This window comes from Sitophilus oryzae, unplaced genomic scaffold (genome assembly GCF_002938485.1).
Source record: "Sitophilus oryzae breed Bouriz unplaced genomic scaffold, Soryzae_2.0 scaffold_177_pilon_pilon, whole genome shotgun sequence".
Lineage (NCBI taxonomy): Eukaryota > Metazoa > Arthropoda > Insecta > Coleoptera > Curculionidae > Sitophilus > Sitophilus oryzae.
The window spans coordinates 4,626,520-4,644,843 of record NW_022146479.1 but is presented as its reverse complement, the minus strand read 5'-3'; the positions used below and the strand labels follow the sequence as shown (position 1 = coordinate 4,644,843).

General features: G+C 30.5%; 4 protein-coding genes across 14 annotated transcripts in view; 2 read left to right on the top strand and 2 right to left on the bottom strand.

The window, feature by feature from the left end:
• The first annotated feature begins 615 nt into the window (after positions 1-615).
• On the top strand, positions 616-3,135 carry LOC115882263. The gene is made up of 6 exons (XM_030900204.1): positions 616-1,056; positions 1,114-1,304; positions 1,642-1,803; positions 1,861-2,036; positions 2,139-2,250; positions 2,315-3,135. Exons 1-6 carry the CDS (start codon positions 912-914, stop codon positions 2,444-2,446), a joined length of 918 nt encoding a protein of 305 aa, XP_030756064.1. The 5' UTR covers positions 616-911; the 3' UTR covers positions 2,447-3,135.
• An 881-nt stretch (positions 3,136-4,016) lies between these two features.
• Positions 4,017-7,005, bottom strand: LOC115882261 (protein DENND6A). Its single transcript, XM_030900203.1, has 8 exons — positions 6,748-7,005; positions 6,367-6,636; positions 6,118-6,303; positions 5,820-6,061; positions 5,325-5,509; positions 5,001-5,266; positions 4,572-4,793; positions 4,017-4,488 (listed from the first exon to the last, which is right to left on the bottom strand). The coding sequence occupies exons 1-8, from the start codon at positions 6,874-6,876 to the stop codon at positions 4,294-4,296; spliced, it is 1,695 nt and encodes a 564-aa protein (XP_030756063.1). The 5' UTR covers positions 6,877-7,005; the 3' UTR covers positions 4,017-4,293.
• A 2,710-nt stretch (positions 7,006-9,715) lies between these two features.
• LOC115882325 (trafficking protein particle complex subunit 8) lies at positions 9,716-16,125 on the bottom strand. The gene is made up of 9 exons (XM_030900327.1): positions 15,744-16,125; positions 15,227-15,680; positions 14,872-15,151; positions 14,467-14,744; positions 13,300-13,548; positions 12,257-12,713; positions 11,466-12,152; positions 11,043-11,410; positions 9,716-10,930 (listed from the first exon to the last, which is right to left on the bottom strand). The coding sequence occupies exons 1-9, from the start codon at positions 15,898-15,900 to the stop codon at positions 9,877-9,879; spliced, it is 3,984 nt and encodes a 1,327-aa protein (XP_030756187.1). The 5' UTR covers positions 15,901-16,125; the 3' UTR covers positions 9,716-9,876.
• A 111-nt stretch (positions 16,126-16,236) lies between these two features.
• Positions 16,237-18,324, top strand: part of LOC115882326 (myocyte-specific enhancer factor 2) — a 104,027-nt gene continuing 101,939 nt past the window's right edge. For 3 of the 11 annotated variants that reach the window (XM_030900334.1, XM_030900344.1, XM_030900328.1), the window contains exons 1-2: positions 16,540-16,842; positions 17,697-17,730. The gene's annotated coding sequence lies outside the window, so the exon portion shown is untranslated. Of the gene's footprint in view, positions 16,363-16,537; positions 16,843-16,870; positions 17,549-17,696; positions 17,731-18,324 lie in introns of those variants that run through there. The other 8 variants (XM_030900336.1, XM_030900331.1, XM_030900343.1 and 5 more) reach the window with 6 other exon arrangements.

Genomic DNA, 18,324 nt, shown 5'->3' with positions numbered 1-18,324 from the left:
AACGAATATTTTTAATTCTTGTAAAAAAAATACAATGTATATAACTGTAAAATATATACCTATATAATATATAATAATCTTAAAAATTATAGATGGTGTTTTATTTACTCGGCTTCCTTAAAATACTGAAAATACGATTGCCTCGAGTTACAAAAAAAAATCGCGGTGTGAATTTTATAATAATTTTAATATACTGTATTCATTATTTTTTGTTTTTTTTTTAAGTGAATTGATAATTTTTTAATAAAATAAATGGTAATGGTGTGGATCCGGTGGCTGACCTTGCACTTATAAAAATAACTTCCTCGCCAAATATCCCGAAATTGCCCACTTCCCACTAAACTTGATTTTAAAAACCAATGTTTTCAAAAAAAGTGAGGTTAAAAAACACACGATATCGTACAAAAGTTAAACAAAATTTAACTTTATACGACGTCGGACGATTAGTTAAAAATATCGGATAAAAATGGTGTCAAAATATTTCGACCAATAGGAGCACCGTCGGATCGTCGTGTCATCGGATTTCGGATGCATGAGACTCCGGCTTGTCTTCTTATTCAAAGATGGCAACATTGCTTTTCCATCTGTCGCTGTCCGCTATCATGTCAAATGTGTGTCAAACTCAAGTTAAACTGTGGTATCAAATCAAGTGTCTCCATAACGTCAAATATGATGCAAATATGTGTCAAATCCATGTCAAAATTGTCAAATTAACCTTAAAATTTTTAGTTTCAACTGGTTTCAAATACTAAGACTAAAGTTCAAATACTTAAGTTGAACATTAAATCCTTGTCTATATATAATAATCAAGGATTAAATTAAAATATTTTGATATTCCCTGCATAATCCGCATTATTTCTTAATTAAAATTACTACTTAAAAGTGTTACTTTTTGATATAAAAAAAGAAAAATGCAAAAATCGGGTGTCAGGATAGTACACCGGACCCTATCTCGCCAAAAAACAGAACAGAAAATAGTTGATATTAAGGATTTTTCTAATGTTCCCATTATCAGAAAAGCTGACAACTCAACACAATTACCTGAATATACATCAAGTAAGTCTATTGAGTAGAGCTAGTTGATAGGTAGGTATGTAATTAAGGACATTCTAGTTTTATCCAGAAATGGAGAAACAGCAGTCGAAGAAGAAGTCGGAATGATAATCAAAAATGATTTATATCCTCTGCAAAAAGATTTAGAAAAACTATTGTGCACAAATGCTTTGCGTACTAGGTTCTTCTTAGGAGAATATACTCAAAATGAACATAGGGAATCACATCATGATAAGAAGGACCATGATCAGGTTTGTAACTGTATAATACTAGGTTTTATATAATTTATTATTATTTATTAATTTAGATATTTACTCATTTATATTAGTCGAGACTAATACAACAAAGGCTAATTACTAACCTAACTAATTGAGAAGTGCTTTATTCTGGTTTAAAATATATCGATACAAGAATAGATAGTACATACAAAAACTAACCAGATCAAATTCCTTAATATATAAAAAATAATTCACACTTTACAAACTAAACAATTTCGTTTTAATATTTATACAAAATAATAATCAAATATATCACAGTATCGATAATTTGTAAAACTTGATATCTTTATGAAATTCATTATAATCATAGACATCACTAAAAAGAAAACATCCAGATGAAAAAGCAAAATTTTACAATGAAAATATATGTGAAGAAATACCAAATATTGTTGAACTAAAAAATGAAGAATGGGATAAATTTTTGGCGTACATTGAACCTTATTGTGCTTCCATTAATAAAGATAATGCAGAAGTAAGTTTTTTTTCTTGTCTTAAAAAATGTAATTGTTATATGAGTATCTTTAATTAGTATTTAGACATGCTTATACAAGAATTTTCAAATGAAAATGACATGAAAATACCGGATCAGGAAGAGTATTATGATAATGCTTGGTCAAAAGAATTATTTAATGATAAACAAGAGATCGGAAAACAGTCCACAGAAAAATCTGCAAATATTGATTTTGAAAAAAATGGTGTCCGTGGGTAAGATTGTTTGATATTTTATTTCAGATATTTTTAAAGCTATTTTCAATCAAAAAATCACTTAACTTTAGCACATTTTGGTTATTTCGTATATTCTTTTAGGGTTGTTAAATTAAAACATTGCACTGGTGAAAAAATTGACACCTCTCTACATAAAAAAATATTACAGGAGTTTCTTGAACAAGGAATTTTAACTCAAGAAGATATAAATAGAGTAATATAAATAATAAAAGAAATATAAACATAACTATAGCACTAACATGGTATATATTTTTTAGAATTTATCGTTACCTGAAATTAAAACATGCCAAGAAGAACTCAGGACAGTAAATAAATACAATCTAGAAGTACTGATTAAACTTAAGGTTGCTGTTGTGAATGCACTATCAACTCAATCGCGACAAAATTAAGAAAGAATTGTTTACTGATATATTGGAGATATATTGGTTTGGATAGATATATTGGAGCAAAAAAACAGGAGTAGACGCAAAAGTTTGTGAAAAGCTATTTTCTGAAACTACAATAAATGAATTTGGTAGTATTTCTTAATTTATACACTGAGGACATGCAGGCTTACTTAAATACAGTTACATAAATTTAGTTGCAGAGATACTATGACTGTATATTTATCAAAATCAAATCATCAGGACTTGAAATTTACACAATTTGATTTTCTTAAAGCTTTGATCCATAGACTATTTAAGATGCAATCAATTCAGTTGAAGCCTTTAAAAAATAAGAAATTCAATTTTATAAGTTTCAAGTTAGAATGACAAAACCTTTTGGTGCTTTAATTTTTTAATCTTATTTTTATAGTCGCCTCTTTACTTTTTATTGTATTTATATTTATTGTATATGTATTTCAATTTTGTATGTAGATTATGCGTAGTTATGCATTTGAAATATTATATTAATAATAATTATTAAATGAATTATGTACTTATATAAGTGATAATTCTTATCTGTTTAAAATTGCAGTTAATATTCCATAAGAAAACTTTATTAATTCTTAATTGGAAATAGGTGTCTCATAGCCGTAAACTTTTTATTTTATATTAATTTTGTCATATATAAATGTATATTTTTGCACCTGTATAAGTAATATTATTCTATAAATTTTCTATCGCTATTTATTTTATGTATATTATTTTTAAAGAATAATAAATGATGGCATAATAATAGGTATATTCTTTCTGTAGTGATCTGGAGATAATTTAGTTATATGTTTGGTTGCCTATATCCTTCAGTAACCATCCACTTGATTTTTCCTACTTTATTTTTATTTAAAATAAATAAACACTTTTAACTAAAGAAAATGAACTGAAATATTTTATTTTTCATAATTATTTCTTCAATCAAATAATTCTTCTCAATGTAGTTTTGTGTGTACTGTGTGATACATACAAAGCGATTTTAGACGAACTGATTTATATATCGACTATAGCAGTATTCTTTTTACATACAGGAAATCTTAGTATATCTCATTACTAAAATATAATAAGACAAATTGAGATGAGTTAAGATGAATAACAAGTAAAAGCAGTGCCGGACATCCAGGGCCCCTAGGCACTTGACATTTGGGCCCCCCATGTCAATTTGGGAATTTTTGGAAATTTACCGAGTAGTACAGAACATATAATTTTTAATCGAGTTTAATGACTTTAACCTTTAAGCTAATACTTTCGATAAAGCGTTTTGATAAGCCAGGCTTTTGAGCTTATATATAAAAATTGCGCGCCACTCATTGCATGGGGCCCCTAGGCAGGCTGAGCCCCTAGGCTCGGGCCTTGCAGGCCTATGCGGAAATCCGGCCCTGAGTAAAAAGAACATTTCGGTTCGCGCTAGCAGCGATTTATAACCTCGTTCGTATTTCGTTTCACTTAAAATTTTCAACTAAAGCTGTATTCTGCTTTAAAAAATATTGTATTAATAACTAGTAATTTTTTTAAAAATTATTTGAAGGGTAAAGAAAAAAGACCATAAAAAATAAATGTTTATTTATAGATTTATAAAAAATTGATCAATGGACGAATTTAACATATACAATATTTAACAGATTTTCTTCCATAAAAATGACTTGAGTGTTGTTTTGTTCTTGAGAATATAACAATTATCATAACAAAATAGTTTTGAGTAGCTAGATAATCTGATGAATCCTTTACACAAAATTCAACTGGTTATAAAATTCGTCTATTTTCATAATGAAACAAAAATAGTCAGTTTTAAGGGTTGTAAGGTCCAACCCTTAAAACCAGTATCATGAAATTTGCAAAATATTTTTTAAGTCTTCTGGAAGTGATGTGGCAATGTCATGCATTCGTTGATTTAATTGTTGCTTTACAGAATCACTGACAGGGACGTCGCAATTGCATTTGCAAATTTTGCTCTTGAGGCGCATAACCATATCGACAATTTCAACTTCAGGCCTTCCCCTAACCCAATTTGTAATGTCCTTAAAAATATATGTTTTATTTAGTTTTTTTGTATTAAACCAAAATCAATTATTTTTTATTAATTTTACTATTAAATACTTACCACTGTGGATAAAGCTTCTGCATGTAAAGCTTGCAATTTCAAACTTAATTCAGTATACCTGGCATTAAACCACGTTTTAAAATTGGGAGATCTAAAAAATTTCCTGTACAAACCAATCCAGTCCCCTTTAATTCCAGTTTTGTTCAGGGTTAAATGTGGACCTGTTTTATCCAGAGTTGCAAAGAAATCATCTGGATTAAATGGATTGGGAGTTGGCACAGCCTGAAAACATATTTTTAACTACATAATAGTCTAAATATATTGTGTAACACATTTAGACTACTATCATACCTTATATACAGTGTCAAAATCATTTTTTTCCCTCTTAATTTCTAACTTTAAAAATGCTAGCTATAACTTAAAAATAAACTAGCTTATGAATGACACTGTATCTTGATAATGCATTTCAATGTTTAGATATCTAATTACCTTAAATGCAGAGATATTCTTCTGTAAAGGTAATAAACTTGCAATATACCTTTCCAGTGGAAACATGAAACTTTGTGTTAATTCTAATAAATGCTTACTTAACATGATTGACTGAGCTTCATAAGGTCTTTTTACGCCTCCTTTAAGTTTTTTTATTATATTCTTATCTTTTTGTAAGAAAGGTTTGTATGAAGTGTATATTCCACTGTTGCTTTCAATCATCTTTGTCTGATGTGTCTTTTTTAATTTGTACTTTTGAGTTTCCCCTAATAAAATTAAATTACCCTTAAAATTAAAATCCATTTTATTTTAGATTAATGTTACCAGTTTCATCATTAAGCCTAATAGTGTGGGGCCAGTGCTGAAAACTTTTCGCAAAAAATGGATTTGTCACTCCTAAAATGACAGGTGGAGGGCCATGTACTTTACTGGTATATTGCTTAAATTCACTATCATGGATTGTAAAATATGGCCTATAATCACCACAGTACTGAAGGGGAGCAATAAGCCTAAAAACAGTTACATACTAGGGTCGGCATTGCTGGCCTTGGGTCCCGATTTTCATGTGTATGAAGAGTACGATCAATACCCTCAGTAACATAAGATGTACTGAATAAAGAAAGAAGAGCAAGTATTTTCCTACACACATGGAATCTAGCGTCGGATTAAGTGGTTAAATATTAAATACTTCACATTTTTGCTCTCTCTGACTTACAAGATCGCCATAGCGATTCACTCTTAGACATGTAAAACGCCGACCCAAGGTTTTCGCTTGCCAGTATGGTATAAATAACTATATGCGAGAAATTAAATACCTACCTAGTTAGTGCTAAAACCATAGAGGAACAAACAGTAGGTGATGATGCCATTACAACAATAGGTTCTGAAGTAATAACAAGTTCCCATAATAAATGGACATGGGATAAAACAGGTTGTAAAATTTCAAATAAATTTAGATCATCAACTTGAATTACTTTTTGACTCTCGTTTGATTCATTACCCAATAAAGCAAGAGTTGAATTTATAGAACCAATGCCTGTAGCTGATAATGGTATAAATGTCTAAAAGAAAGTATTATTAAAATTAATATTTACAAGTCACTTACATTAATAAATACTTGAAACACTGATCCTAAAATTGGTAAGCTAAGAGCAACTCCAGCAACAGGAGGTGACCATAATGCTATATTATAACAGGCAACTTCTAGAGTTTCTTCACCATGCTCAAAATATTCTGGTGCAATATAACTACATATTTTACTAAACAAATTATTAAATGGAAAGTAAGACAGCATAACAATACTCTATAATAAAATAATTAAAAGATTAAATGCTATAATGTAATTCAGAAATTAGTACAGTATTACCTTTTGGAAATATCCCCTTGGTAAAGTTAAGTCCTTCACTTGTCGAAAATAAACATACCCCCAGAGGTATGATTCATCAATTTTTAATAGAGGTGGACATTTGCTATTATAAGTTACATGTTCAGATCTCAACATCTTCTCACTTTTAGACTGCAGCCTTATAACAAAAGTTGTATCGCCCATACATCCTGAATTTGAATCAGGAAAGGCCAGGTAACAAATATTCGATATATCTTGTTTTGATAATTTCACATCTCTTGGGTAGATATTCTGAATTAAAAAAACTCATTAAAAAGACACGCTTCGTTTATATATCTATTTACTACTGAGTACCACTTCCTAAACTAAAATTATCTTGTCTGTGTGATTTGTCTACATTACCTCAAGAGCTTGCCCTAATTCTAAATCAAATGTAACAACACAAATACAGTGAAACCATTTGGAAAATCCATCCCATACATTTTGATTTATTATTCCTTTACTGTCAATATTATTTGGTCCATCTGTCATTATTATTTAATTAATACAAACATAACTGCGGGAGAAATTTTGCACCAAGAATAATATCAAAGCACAAAATGTTTGTTATAAATAAAATTATAAAAAATTTTGAGGGAATTTGACCTGACGTGACGTTTAAATCACAGAATATACTAACGAAAAAGAAGCCCAAGTTCCTTGTAATAAATCGGTTCCATTTTCTTAACGCCATCTCTCGACATAGCTGACATTATAGGTTAGCCAAAGGGGTGCGGGGCCGGGGGGAATTGTAAAATACACTTTTTTATTTTAACTATTTTTATTCGCTATTTGCAATTTTATTTTTAAAACATATTATGTGAAACAATCACATAAAATGTCTTAAAAATAAAATTACAAACGGAAACAACAGGAATTAAATAATCTGAAAATTTACAAAGTTTATTGATAAAAAAGTTAGGCTATGCAAATTGATAAGTATATTAAGTATAACCTCTTTGGTATAACATTGTTAAACAAACATTAACAAATCATAACATAGAAACAATCATAGAACTAAAAAAAGTACTATTACATAAAAACAGGTGATACAATACTTCAAAATTAATTTTAACATAATATCAAAACCGAAAAATCAAACTGCAAACACAACCACACTTATCACAACAGAAATTAACACACACGTCCGCACTGATCATTCTGATTGGTCCTGGTCCGGTCGTAGCTCACGTCGTATTGTCGGTAAGCAAAATCCCTGTCCAAAAATTTGACGATCAGCGCCATCATCCGTCATAATTGGGAAACTTTTGCTGGAACCATTTTTAATATTTCACTTACATGGCCCTGGTTTAAATGACAAGGCCAAAGAGTATAAATGAGGTATCCACAGATAATATCTTTTATTTCGGATTTCTAGAGCATATAAATCATAGATATATATCTAATATATCATATACGTATATGATCTACATTTGTTTTCAAGGAGCCCTAAATATTTGTTTCTGTGATTTCTTGTAAAAAATATGTACCGTTAGTTTCATGTTCATGTAACTTTTAATAAAATATGCTTCTACGTATATGTAATCTACCAATAAATTGTAATCTACCAATAATATGTAATCTACCAATAAATTTAATAGTTTAATAGTTCACGTTCACACCCGACTTTACATTGCTCCCCCTTGCTCCCACCGTGCTTGCGATTGGGGGTTTTGGTTAGGTGTCTAGCCCTAGCAGTCAACTATTAAGCTTGACCTGTGAGCTTGACCAATCCATATACGTATTACTTTTTACACTTTTTGTAAAAAGTAATACGTATATGGACCAATCAGGGTTGGTTAGCGTGGTTATTTGAAGGGTGTTAATTCATTTGTGTTTGTCAAAAACTCTAACGTGATTGGTCGGGCTTTATAGTTGCCTGCTAGGGCTAGACACAAGTGTTTTGGATGTTCTCCTTTTTATTTTGGATGCGTGAGCTGAGTCTTATATCTAAAATTATATGGGGAATGTCATCGATTGTTCCATTTCCAAGCCAACAGACACCGTTTTTTTTTATCATACGGTATTTTCTTTAGATGCGACTATACTCTGTTTTTTTTCTCAGGTAAGATTTCGACAGACGATGACAGAAGAAAAGCAGATGACGTCCCATACCAATCTATTTATTTTACTAAAAAAAGTTTCTGATAATTTTTAAGTTATCTATGGATGGGTTTAAATATAAATCCGTCATACGTCGTGTCTTGTTGTTTTTAACCAGTTTTATTGGTTTATTTAAAAAATGACAGATCGTATTTCAATTTTATTGGTTTGACGGAACGATGAACGACAAACGGACGCCGATGCGTATGAACTCGCCTTTAGATTTTTGTCATTTTTGACGCTTGTCAAAGTCTTGCCAAATTCTAGGTTATAATTTTGTGTCAACTTTTGTTAAATACCCTGCGTTTTGGAATATGATGCATTTTGATTCGTATTATTACGTGTGTTTTGTGTCTTTTGAAGTCAAGTGGAGGAAAAATCGAGTGAAAATTAACTGTAGACCCAGAGCACAGTTTATGGTTAATACTCGCTGCCAGGGCAGAAAGTCTTATACACCAATGAAGTTGCTATCGATAAAGTTTGTATACCATTTCGTCGTAGATAAGTGCATCTTGTATATGGTAGAAGGATCAAACTAAACACATACTAAAAACTGGAGTAGCTGTAAAATATCGATATCACACGATAGGTAAATAATGGATTTTAGTACTGCAGAAAAATAATGTCAAAAGGTACTGGTTTAAAAAAATTAAGATTAAAGTTAATTAATCAACCTTTAAGGTATAAAATTTGGTAGGTGTTATTATTAATAAAATAGTTTGTTTTATTTACCTATGTTGTTTTATTTATTCCTGTGGAATATTACAAATTTGTATTTGTACATAAGTTATATTGATAAATATAATCATAAATGCGGGTAGTTTCATAAAGCTTGAAAGTAAATAATAGTTCTTTTTTATATTTTTTTGGTATGTAGTGTCTTGTTCTTGTTTGTTTTGAATTAACACATACCGTTTTTATTAAATAAAATAACTCGATAACATTTTTTCAGTTTTATACAGTTTTTTTCACAATATTTTGAAGTAATCACTTGTCATCTTGTCAATCAAATTTTAAATAATTCCTGCTATGCGTTCCAGTTGTACCAACTTATTTCTTTGTAAAGTAAAATAAACTACTTTGAAATTAAAATGACAGACACATCTATCACTGTCAAGGATCTTCTCGTTGGACAGACTATAGCGACTACTCTACCACTCTTATTATATAGTCTGGGATTTACCAATAATTAATTTTTAAGGAAATATAGATGAAAACGTTATAAAACTGTGTTACTAAGATTTTTTTAATAAAAAAGAAATAGGATATATTAAACAATAACTTATATAGTTATATAACATTATTAACTGATTATTTAATATTGGCGAGAATATTTACTTAAATATTTTAGTTAAAATATTTACATTTTTCCATAAACATATACAAACGTTAACTATTACTATCTAAAACTATTAAAGCAGAATGAATTTCGCATAGTTGTAAAACTGGATCTTCATCTTTATCTAAGCTATTGCAAAAGACTCCTAAATTCGCTCCTAAGTCAAATGTACCAGGACTGGTTACTATCACAGAGAGTTGAACCGTGGTTGTTGTTAATGGATCCAAGGTTCTCAATATTTTCCCGTTGACTAGCCAACAAAAATTTCCAGTGGCTTGTGGGATAAACAAATTCGTTTTAATCGTTTTGTTACTGACGGGTTTGCTTCTTTTTTCTATAGTATTTACTGTCACTTCAATGACATGACTAACAAGGCTATGTAGGACTAGAGTAACAGGTACCACACAAGTTTTGGTTCTTGTAAAATTATGTTTAACAAGAGGTGTATGCAGAAGATTATAAAACACTTGGTTCTGACTAAATTCCTTTTTATCAGTATTCTCAACTGAACTACTTAATTCAATTAGCGAGTCTGATATCAGTTTTTCAAACTGTATTTGTTCATTTCTGTATACTTTGATTGGTACGCATGTCTGGCCATTTATAACTCTTCTGTTTGAAGCGTCGCAGACCAAAGCTTTCCATTCTAAAACCAACGTACAATCTTTCAATTTTCTAACATCATGGTTTACTTCAAAAACATTTAGTAAGGCTTTATCAGTTTTTCTAGCAAAAGATAACAATGCTGTAGATAAATGTGGAGCAGATATCTTGTCAGTATGCAAAGGAATGAAAGAATACTGGCTATCTTTGCAGACTCGTCTTTTAGCTTTTATTAAAATGTGAGCTGATTCCTGAGAATTTAAATTGATGTATTTTGGAGTGACCATGTCTTTCGTTAAAAACCATTTATTGCTGAGTAAACAAACTTTCAACAAAGTTATCTCGGTTGAGATAGAATTATGGATATTATTTAAGTTTGTAGCTTTCAAAGCTAAAGCTAATTCCTCTTCGGAGATTGAATTGTAACTAGTTTGTGGAGATACATCAATGGAAATTGATTCTTGTACAGACAAATTCCAACTGTGCCTTATTAAACGATATCTGCAATAAAAAAAATTCTATATTAAACAACGGAAAATTTTGTTTCTAAATAATTAGATTCGCTTTTTTAAGTACCTATACATTTTTTTCATATAGGTACATTAGTGCTTACTTGGGTATGCTTGCAGAATCAATATTCTCATAATAAGTCAACAAATCAATGGAAGTCGGCCCCTTATTGGCCGGGGCCCTAAGCCATAAATGAAATGAAATCGAATGACCATTATCCAACCTGTTATTTGGTAAAGGGAGTGTAGTTATGTGATTTTTTCTGGCCAGCTTCTCTCTCACTTGAACGTTTTCTGCATCTTGGTATGTATATTCTTTAGGATCGACTTTTAATTCGCTGTCAACCGACAAAGGAACCGACGTGGCTAATAAAACATTTTTTAAAGGAACAGAACCGGTGTTTTGAAGAGTAACAGACACTCTCTGTAATTCCCCTGCTAGGAATTCTAAGTTCAAATCTGAAAATGTCATCTGAAAAAGATTTTTTTTTAAGTAAATTAACTTAGAACATGAATATTATTCTTACTTGTAAACATGGCGCAAAGGGGACTATTTTAATACATATAGGTTTGATAGCGTCGCTATTACTCGAAATATTAATCAGCTTTTTTCCTTTTACAAAAATACTTTCTGTAGAAGCTGTGGAGCCAGATAAAGTATAGCAAACGGCTGATATTGTCACATTTCCCGTAACTAAAGGAGTCAATGATAAAACTAAATCTTGTTTGCAATTCCCTTGTATAATAACTGACTTGGTAATAAATGTTTTAATGTACTGGTCTACATCTTCAGTCAATACTTTATTAAAAATAACTTCAGTCTCGTTCTCATAGCTCCAGAGCAAATAAATGTCTTTTAGTAACACCACAGTCTGTAAAGTGTTATACAACTCTATTGAAACTTGGATTGGTTCATTAATTATGGCTACCGGAGTATTCTTTTCCAGAGTGCTATTAGTGTAGAGTGTGATCATTGGTTTGAAAATTAAAGGAGCTACACCATTGACTTCAGAAACTATCATTTCTTCGAGTTTTTGCCACCTGGATTCAACAGAAGGATCTTCGCAGCTAGAAAAACTAATACCCAAGGCTGGAACTTGGCCCGGAGTTGATAATGGCCTTGTTGGCCCAACTAAGACTTTGACTGAAGTATTAGTTAGATCTGGCACTGGAAGTACTGGAGTGTCTTCTGAATTGTCTTTCTGTAACTTGGACTGGAAAAAATCACAATCACGCATAAATAGCAATTGAAATGATATAATGATATACAGGGTGACCCAGTGTTCTAAAATATCTACATATCAATTTTTCTACTTACATCTAAAATTGTTAAATACTCCTTCAAAAAAACACCCTGTTGCTGAGCATTTTGTTTGCTCTCGCCAATTAAGAGCTTGGCGAAAGACTCCACAGCCTCATTGAATTTTTGTAGGTTATTTGCTTGACGTCCAATCGTATAATGGATATGGTCAGCCGCTAAGTCCCACCCTGTATTCTCATAGATCTGATATGCCTGCTTGTAGCACCTCAGCGAATGCTTCTTCTGAGCGGCTTTGGAAAAACGATGACCGGCAAGCACCATGTGAAAAGCGTATTTACGAAGCATGCTCGAGAGCATGAAGCAATACGACGCCTGTTCAAGAAGTAGAGCCGAACGAAGATCAGAATCTTCACTCGTCATACGTATTAGCTGATGGGCAGCTTCGCCGTAGAGTTGCTCATGTTTTAGACATTCTGAACTGAGTATTGTGGCCCTTGTTGCAAACTGAGTCATTCTAAAATAGTAGAATACTATCGAAAATTTTCATTACTTTTTATTTATTAAATTAATTTATAAGTATATTAAAGTATTACAAAGAGGTGGATATAATAAATAAAAAGGACAGGTGTTTTGTTTAAATTATTTGCTACCTAATGTTTCTTTAGATAAAGACATTTTTTTCTTAAAATGTTTGTTTTAGTGGCATAATTTGACAAGTAGTACTTTGCTTCGAAGCCTATAAACAAAATCGTCAATGTGAATTATAAACAGAGATTAATCCTAGATAAAAATTGTGGTTTCTTAACAATTACAATTATCTAAATATAATTAGAATACTTAATATAAATACTCCAGCAATTATGAATATAAACACATTAAAAATTTAAATTTAGTATGAAAATAAAATATTTTTATGACCTTACATACTTAATACAGATTTTTTTGTTTAGTATTTTGAAGATGGCTATTTTAATAAAAAAAAAAACAAAATATTATTTATATTGCCATATGAACGATATTGATGACATTTTACTTGTCTATGTTAAAAATTATACCAATATTAGTTCAATCTCAATTAATATAGTGGCTAAAAACCTTACTTGCAAGGATTTAAATAAGTTGTAATACTTTCTTCCATGTAACTTAACGTTTTCTTAGAAGATTCGTTCGCCATAAAGGCTGATAATGCCGCCATTTCTAGCGCACCGGCATAATAAAGCCATGCTTGATCAGCATTGTAGTCCCTCTTAGCGCTGTGGTACGCTTGAAATGCTGCTGAATAATTCCCAAACATAAAATACAAGTCTGCTAGTCGTCTGATTTGAAGTTCAGGCGCATCTGTTGCATATCTAAAAAATCATACCATTAAACTAAAGTGTACATTTTATTCTACTCTACTTTTAACAGGTTTTAATTTTTAAGCTAAAACATCCATTTAATTTTTTTAGTCAAGTTTTAATATACAGTTCATATATTCAGAGACAAAAGTTCATATATTCAGAGACAAGTCAGTAAAAACGTTAGACGATCAAATCTATTTTTCCAAGGCTCCTTGATTAAGAATAAGTGTTTTTAACATAACTATGGCACTCTAGATTGAAATTTAAAATACGATTTTTTATTAAGCGAGAATGTCAAAGTTGACATATGATATGTCATTCTATTCAGAATGTCATTTTCTATCGAATAAAGTAAAAAAATACCGAGAGTGGTATGTAAAAATCAAAAGTTGTAGTATCCGGTTGTGTATTCCGGTGAAACCGGAAGTGACTAAAAACAATTTAATACCTCAATAATTATTTATGTCATATACTAACATACCAAATCCCAAAAATAAAAAAGTTATAGGGATGAGCCGCTTTTGAGATGCACCCGTTACAGTAAAAAGTTGGATCGGGTGACAAAATATAGAAAAAATCTACATAGCTGAAAAAATTAAAAAAAGTAAAGCCTGTTAAAAATAAGAAAAATTAACAGTTTACAAGTTCGTTAAACATTTAAATAAAAAAATGTTATGCAGAAGCAACAGTCCTTTTTAGTATTTTAAATTAAAAAACAATAATATATTGTTTAAACTAAAAATAATCATATAAATTAATTGTTGATATTTATTATTTTATAACTCTTAATTTTACTATTTATTTAAAAATAGAAAGATTCTACCAGATAAAATCTAGAAAAAAGTATCATAATTTTAGATAACCATATGAAAAAAAGGGGTCAGTTCAAAATTAACGTAGGATATTATAAGTATTAATTCAATTTACATTGAATTATTAATAGCAATAGAACTTGCTCCAGGTTTGTTAGTACTAAACCATCTTTTTGTGGCACTAAACAATGATTTGCTCATTCCTTTTTTATTTGATATGGAATCATATAGCAATGCGAGCTGCTTCTCGATATATGGCAGAAGACATGAAGAGGTGAACTCATAAACCATGGATTTAATTTGTTCAATATCATCAACTGATAAGCAACACCCATGAGTAAATGATTTGTTCCTTTTTTGGATGCTTTCATCTTTGTCTATATCAAAATCCACCTAAAAAACATTAACAAATTACAATTCTCAGATCAGTCGAGTGACATTACAAATATTGTTTTTGGATCATCTTGTAATACTTTGTGCATTGAAGATATTGTTTGTTAATTAAAATATAACTGATTACCATTAAATCATCAACTTCTGGACTAAGTGGATGATAATTTAAACTTTTCTTTTCATTTGCCTCCTGACCAATTTCCAGAGACTGATGTCTATCAGGTCCAGGTGAATATTCGGGTGTAACTTGATAATTCTTAGCATCAATTTTGACATTCAAAAACTGACTCCAGGGATCAGCTAGATGTTCGTTATCAGCAGACCCAGGTGGTCTTGAATTCATTCTTAGTAAAAAACAATTGGCTATTCCATAAGTTTTTTTCATGCACTCAAATGTCTCACTTGCTCTAAAAAAATAAATATTGATATAGCTGGTAACTAATAATTAACTAACATTTTATGTTTATATGCATAAAACTTACAGAGTTAATTTGCCATCCACATTGTCATGAATAATTACATAATACTTTAATGTATTTGCACTAAACCATTTCGGTAGTTTACCAGTAGAACTATTAAGTTGAATTTGATTCAACTTTTGAAGTAATTGTGCTATAGCATCAATAGGATTATTATCACTGGAGGAAACTACCATTAGACATGCCAAGTAATGCTTTGTAAACTCATGGTCTGAGGGATATTGGACTTTCATAAATGTATCCCTCCAAGTTTCAAACCATGGAGTTGATAAGGGTACTTCCAATTTATATTCTTTTGCTTCGTGTACTTTTATCTTTGGTTCCGGAGCTTCACTAACAGAGGAATTTAACAATTTTCTAGCTAGGGTTGTCTGTGGGGGTCTTAGGTTCACATCAAGAAAAGAAACTTTTAAATTCTTAACAACCATAGTCGTTCCATTTACATCTTTGTATGTAGCTACAAAAATTAGTCATATCTTTTTATATATTACTTACCAATAAGTAACTTTAAGATTCATACCATCATTTGTTAGCTTTGAGAAGGGTTGTAGCAATTCAGTAAAATCCAAATTATTTTTCTCGCAGCATTTTTCGGCAGATGATGTACACAGAACAGCAATTTGGGGTGTAAAAACATCTTTGATAAATTCTTGAGGACTTTGCTTACACTGTGACATGTTTAAATGAAATTCTAATGAAAAGCATCAATGCTCTATTTTTGGTTCATTTGTTTGAATGCATTTTTTATTACTTTAATGCTGAAAAATTAAAATTTGCTAAAAACTATACTTTACAAAATTCAACTGCCAAACTGCAACTTAATTCCCACAAAAACGAAAACCACCTAGTTGACACCATGTTGTCACTGTCACCACAAACTGTCACTGTCACTGTCACCACAAACTGTCACTGTCACTCAGCTGATTAGCTTATGTCAAAATAAAGAACCAAATGTCTATATACGTATGTTTGGTTGCATACTTGATAATAAACAAATTGTTGATACTGAGTAGTTCAGACAGAAACTAGTTAATAAATAAATAAATAATAATTAAACATGTTTTCTTGTTAAAAAAAATATGTGTTAATGTAAACTAAAACGGCAGGTGTGTTTCAGTTTCAGTGTTGTGTTATAAAATGTAAGTATATCAGACAAACAATGTAAAGACGAACAATTTTTAATAAATAAAATACTAGAGAATAAGCCAAGAGATCTCAAAGTAATTCGAATCAAGGCCTTAATTTTGCCCGAAGCGGAGTTGGATGTGATGTCATAATGACATCACCGGGAAATGTTTGGTGTGGCGTACTGTCCAAAAATGAAATACTTCGTATCAGTATTTGAAAGCGCAATTGTAAAACTGCTGTCGGTAAACGTGAATTTGTCATGTGTTTATCCGTTGTTGCTAATTTAACTCCATTGCTGTTAAGTATTCCTACTGTTCTCTAGAATCAATAACAGCTGACGTCAGAGTTTGTTCCATCGCGATATCAGTTAAGCGGAAGGGGGGTAGTGCACTTGTAAGTTAGCTAGTAGTGTCATGTATCAGCGCAAGTGGTTCTACGATCGTTCTTATGTTTTGTAATTTTTATTATTTACTGTGCTGTTGCTTTCTCGTGTAAGTTTTAAAAACACTTCTAACATCTAGCCCTGTCAAATACCATTAAAAGTTCTCCTATGAAAATGTTTGAATCTAGTTTTAAGTAACGTGTTGAGTGGCCTTCACCGGCAAATTAACTGTTGACATTGACGATCTTTACGCAAAGGCTACAAAAGGCCACTAGAGGTCAACTATTTAAATAATAAGGCTCAAATCGTCTGATTTTTCGAACTTTTAGAAAAACCTTATCGGACAACATACTGGCTTGCTAAAGGACTAAGCATTTGATTAACCTGTGACCTCTTGACTTGAGCGCGGCAGTTATCAAATCAAATAAACTTTTATGTGTTTAAAAAATACACATAATAAAACAAGTAAAATGTTTATTATCCAGATCGTTCGAATGCAGTGTTTTTCGAGTTGATATAGGTTCGCAACTTGTTTAATTTTCTTGCCTGAAACTTGAATTATTTTGCGAAAAAAATAACTTCATCCTGTCCAACGGTAGCAAAACAGGTTGTATCGGTTCTTGGCGTCAAGACTGAAAAAGGCAGTAAAAAGAAAACTCCTCATAACCTTTCGGTATACGGATAAACAGTAATTAGCAAGTACAAATTTTACATGCCATATTAAATTTTCATGTTATCCATCTGGAATGAGCTTTGAAAGCATGGGCCTCAGAGAATGTCGTCTGTTTGAGAATTGTTGGTTGCAGGTCTTTTAGGTAATGTTTTCTTTCCAAATCACTGCGAAAACCCGAATAAATGGGTACTCTTTTTTAGTTGTTATACAATTGTTTACATGTCAGTTTGCATTATTTAACTTAATCGCTAATATTTATTTATTAAAGTGATTTTTTTTTTATATTTCAGCTTCATAATGAGTTTACATGAATTTATTCTTCCGGTAAGTTTTATTTTATTTATTTAATTTCACTGTCTATTATTTTTTTAACTTACTACACTCTTAAATTATATTTAATATTATCAAAAAGAATAAGAAGAGTAAACAGTTTACAGCCTTATATTTATTTTAACTGCTTTTAATTACAAAATCATAAAGCCAAATACATTGCTGTTAAAATCTTTTTATTGCCTAGTTAAAGACTGTAAAGTATTTTTTATTTACTCCTCACAATTTGTTTTTTTTTATATCATTTACTTTATTAGATAAATGCATAACATTTTATTATACCAATGCATATTTTTTTTACTTAAAGTTAGCTGTAATTTTGTTTACGTCTTCAGAATTAATTCCACTTTGCTCCAGTATGTGGAGCTGGTTTGGTTATTTTTTTATATATTTTTTGGTTCTGGAAATTTATTGGATAAATTCAATATTTTGTAGCTTTTTGTCTGCACACATCTTAAATATATATTATCATACCTATTATTTTTTGTAAAATGAAGTCTTTCTTTTTTTTGTATTTTTTTAGCTTTTATTTTGCCTTTAAATTATTTAGGCTTTTTCAAAATTATTATTTATATAGGTATCTACTTA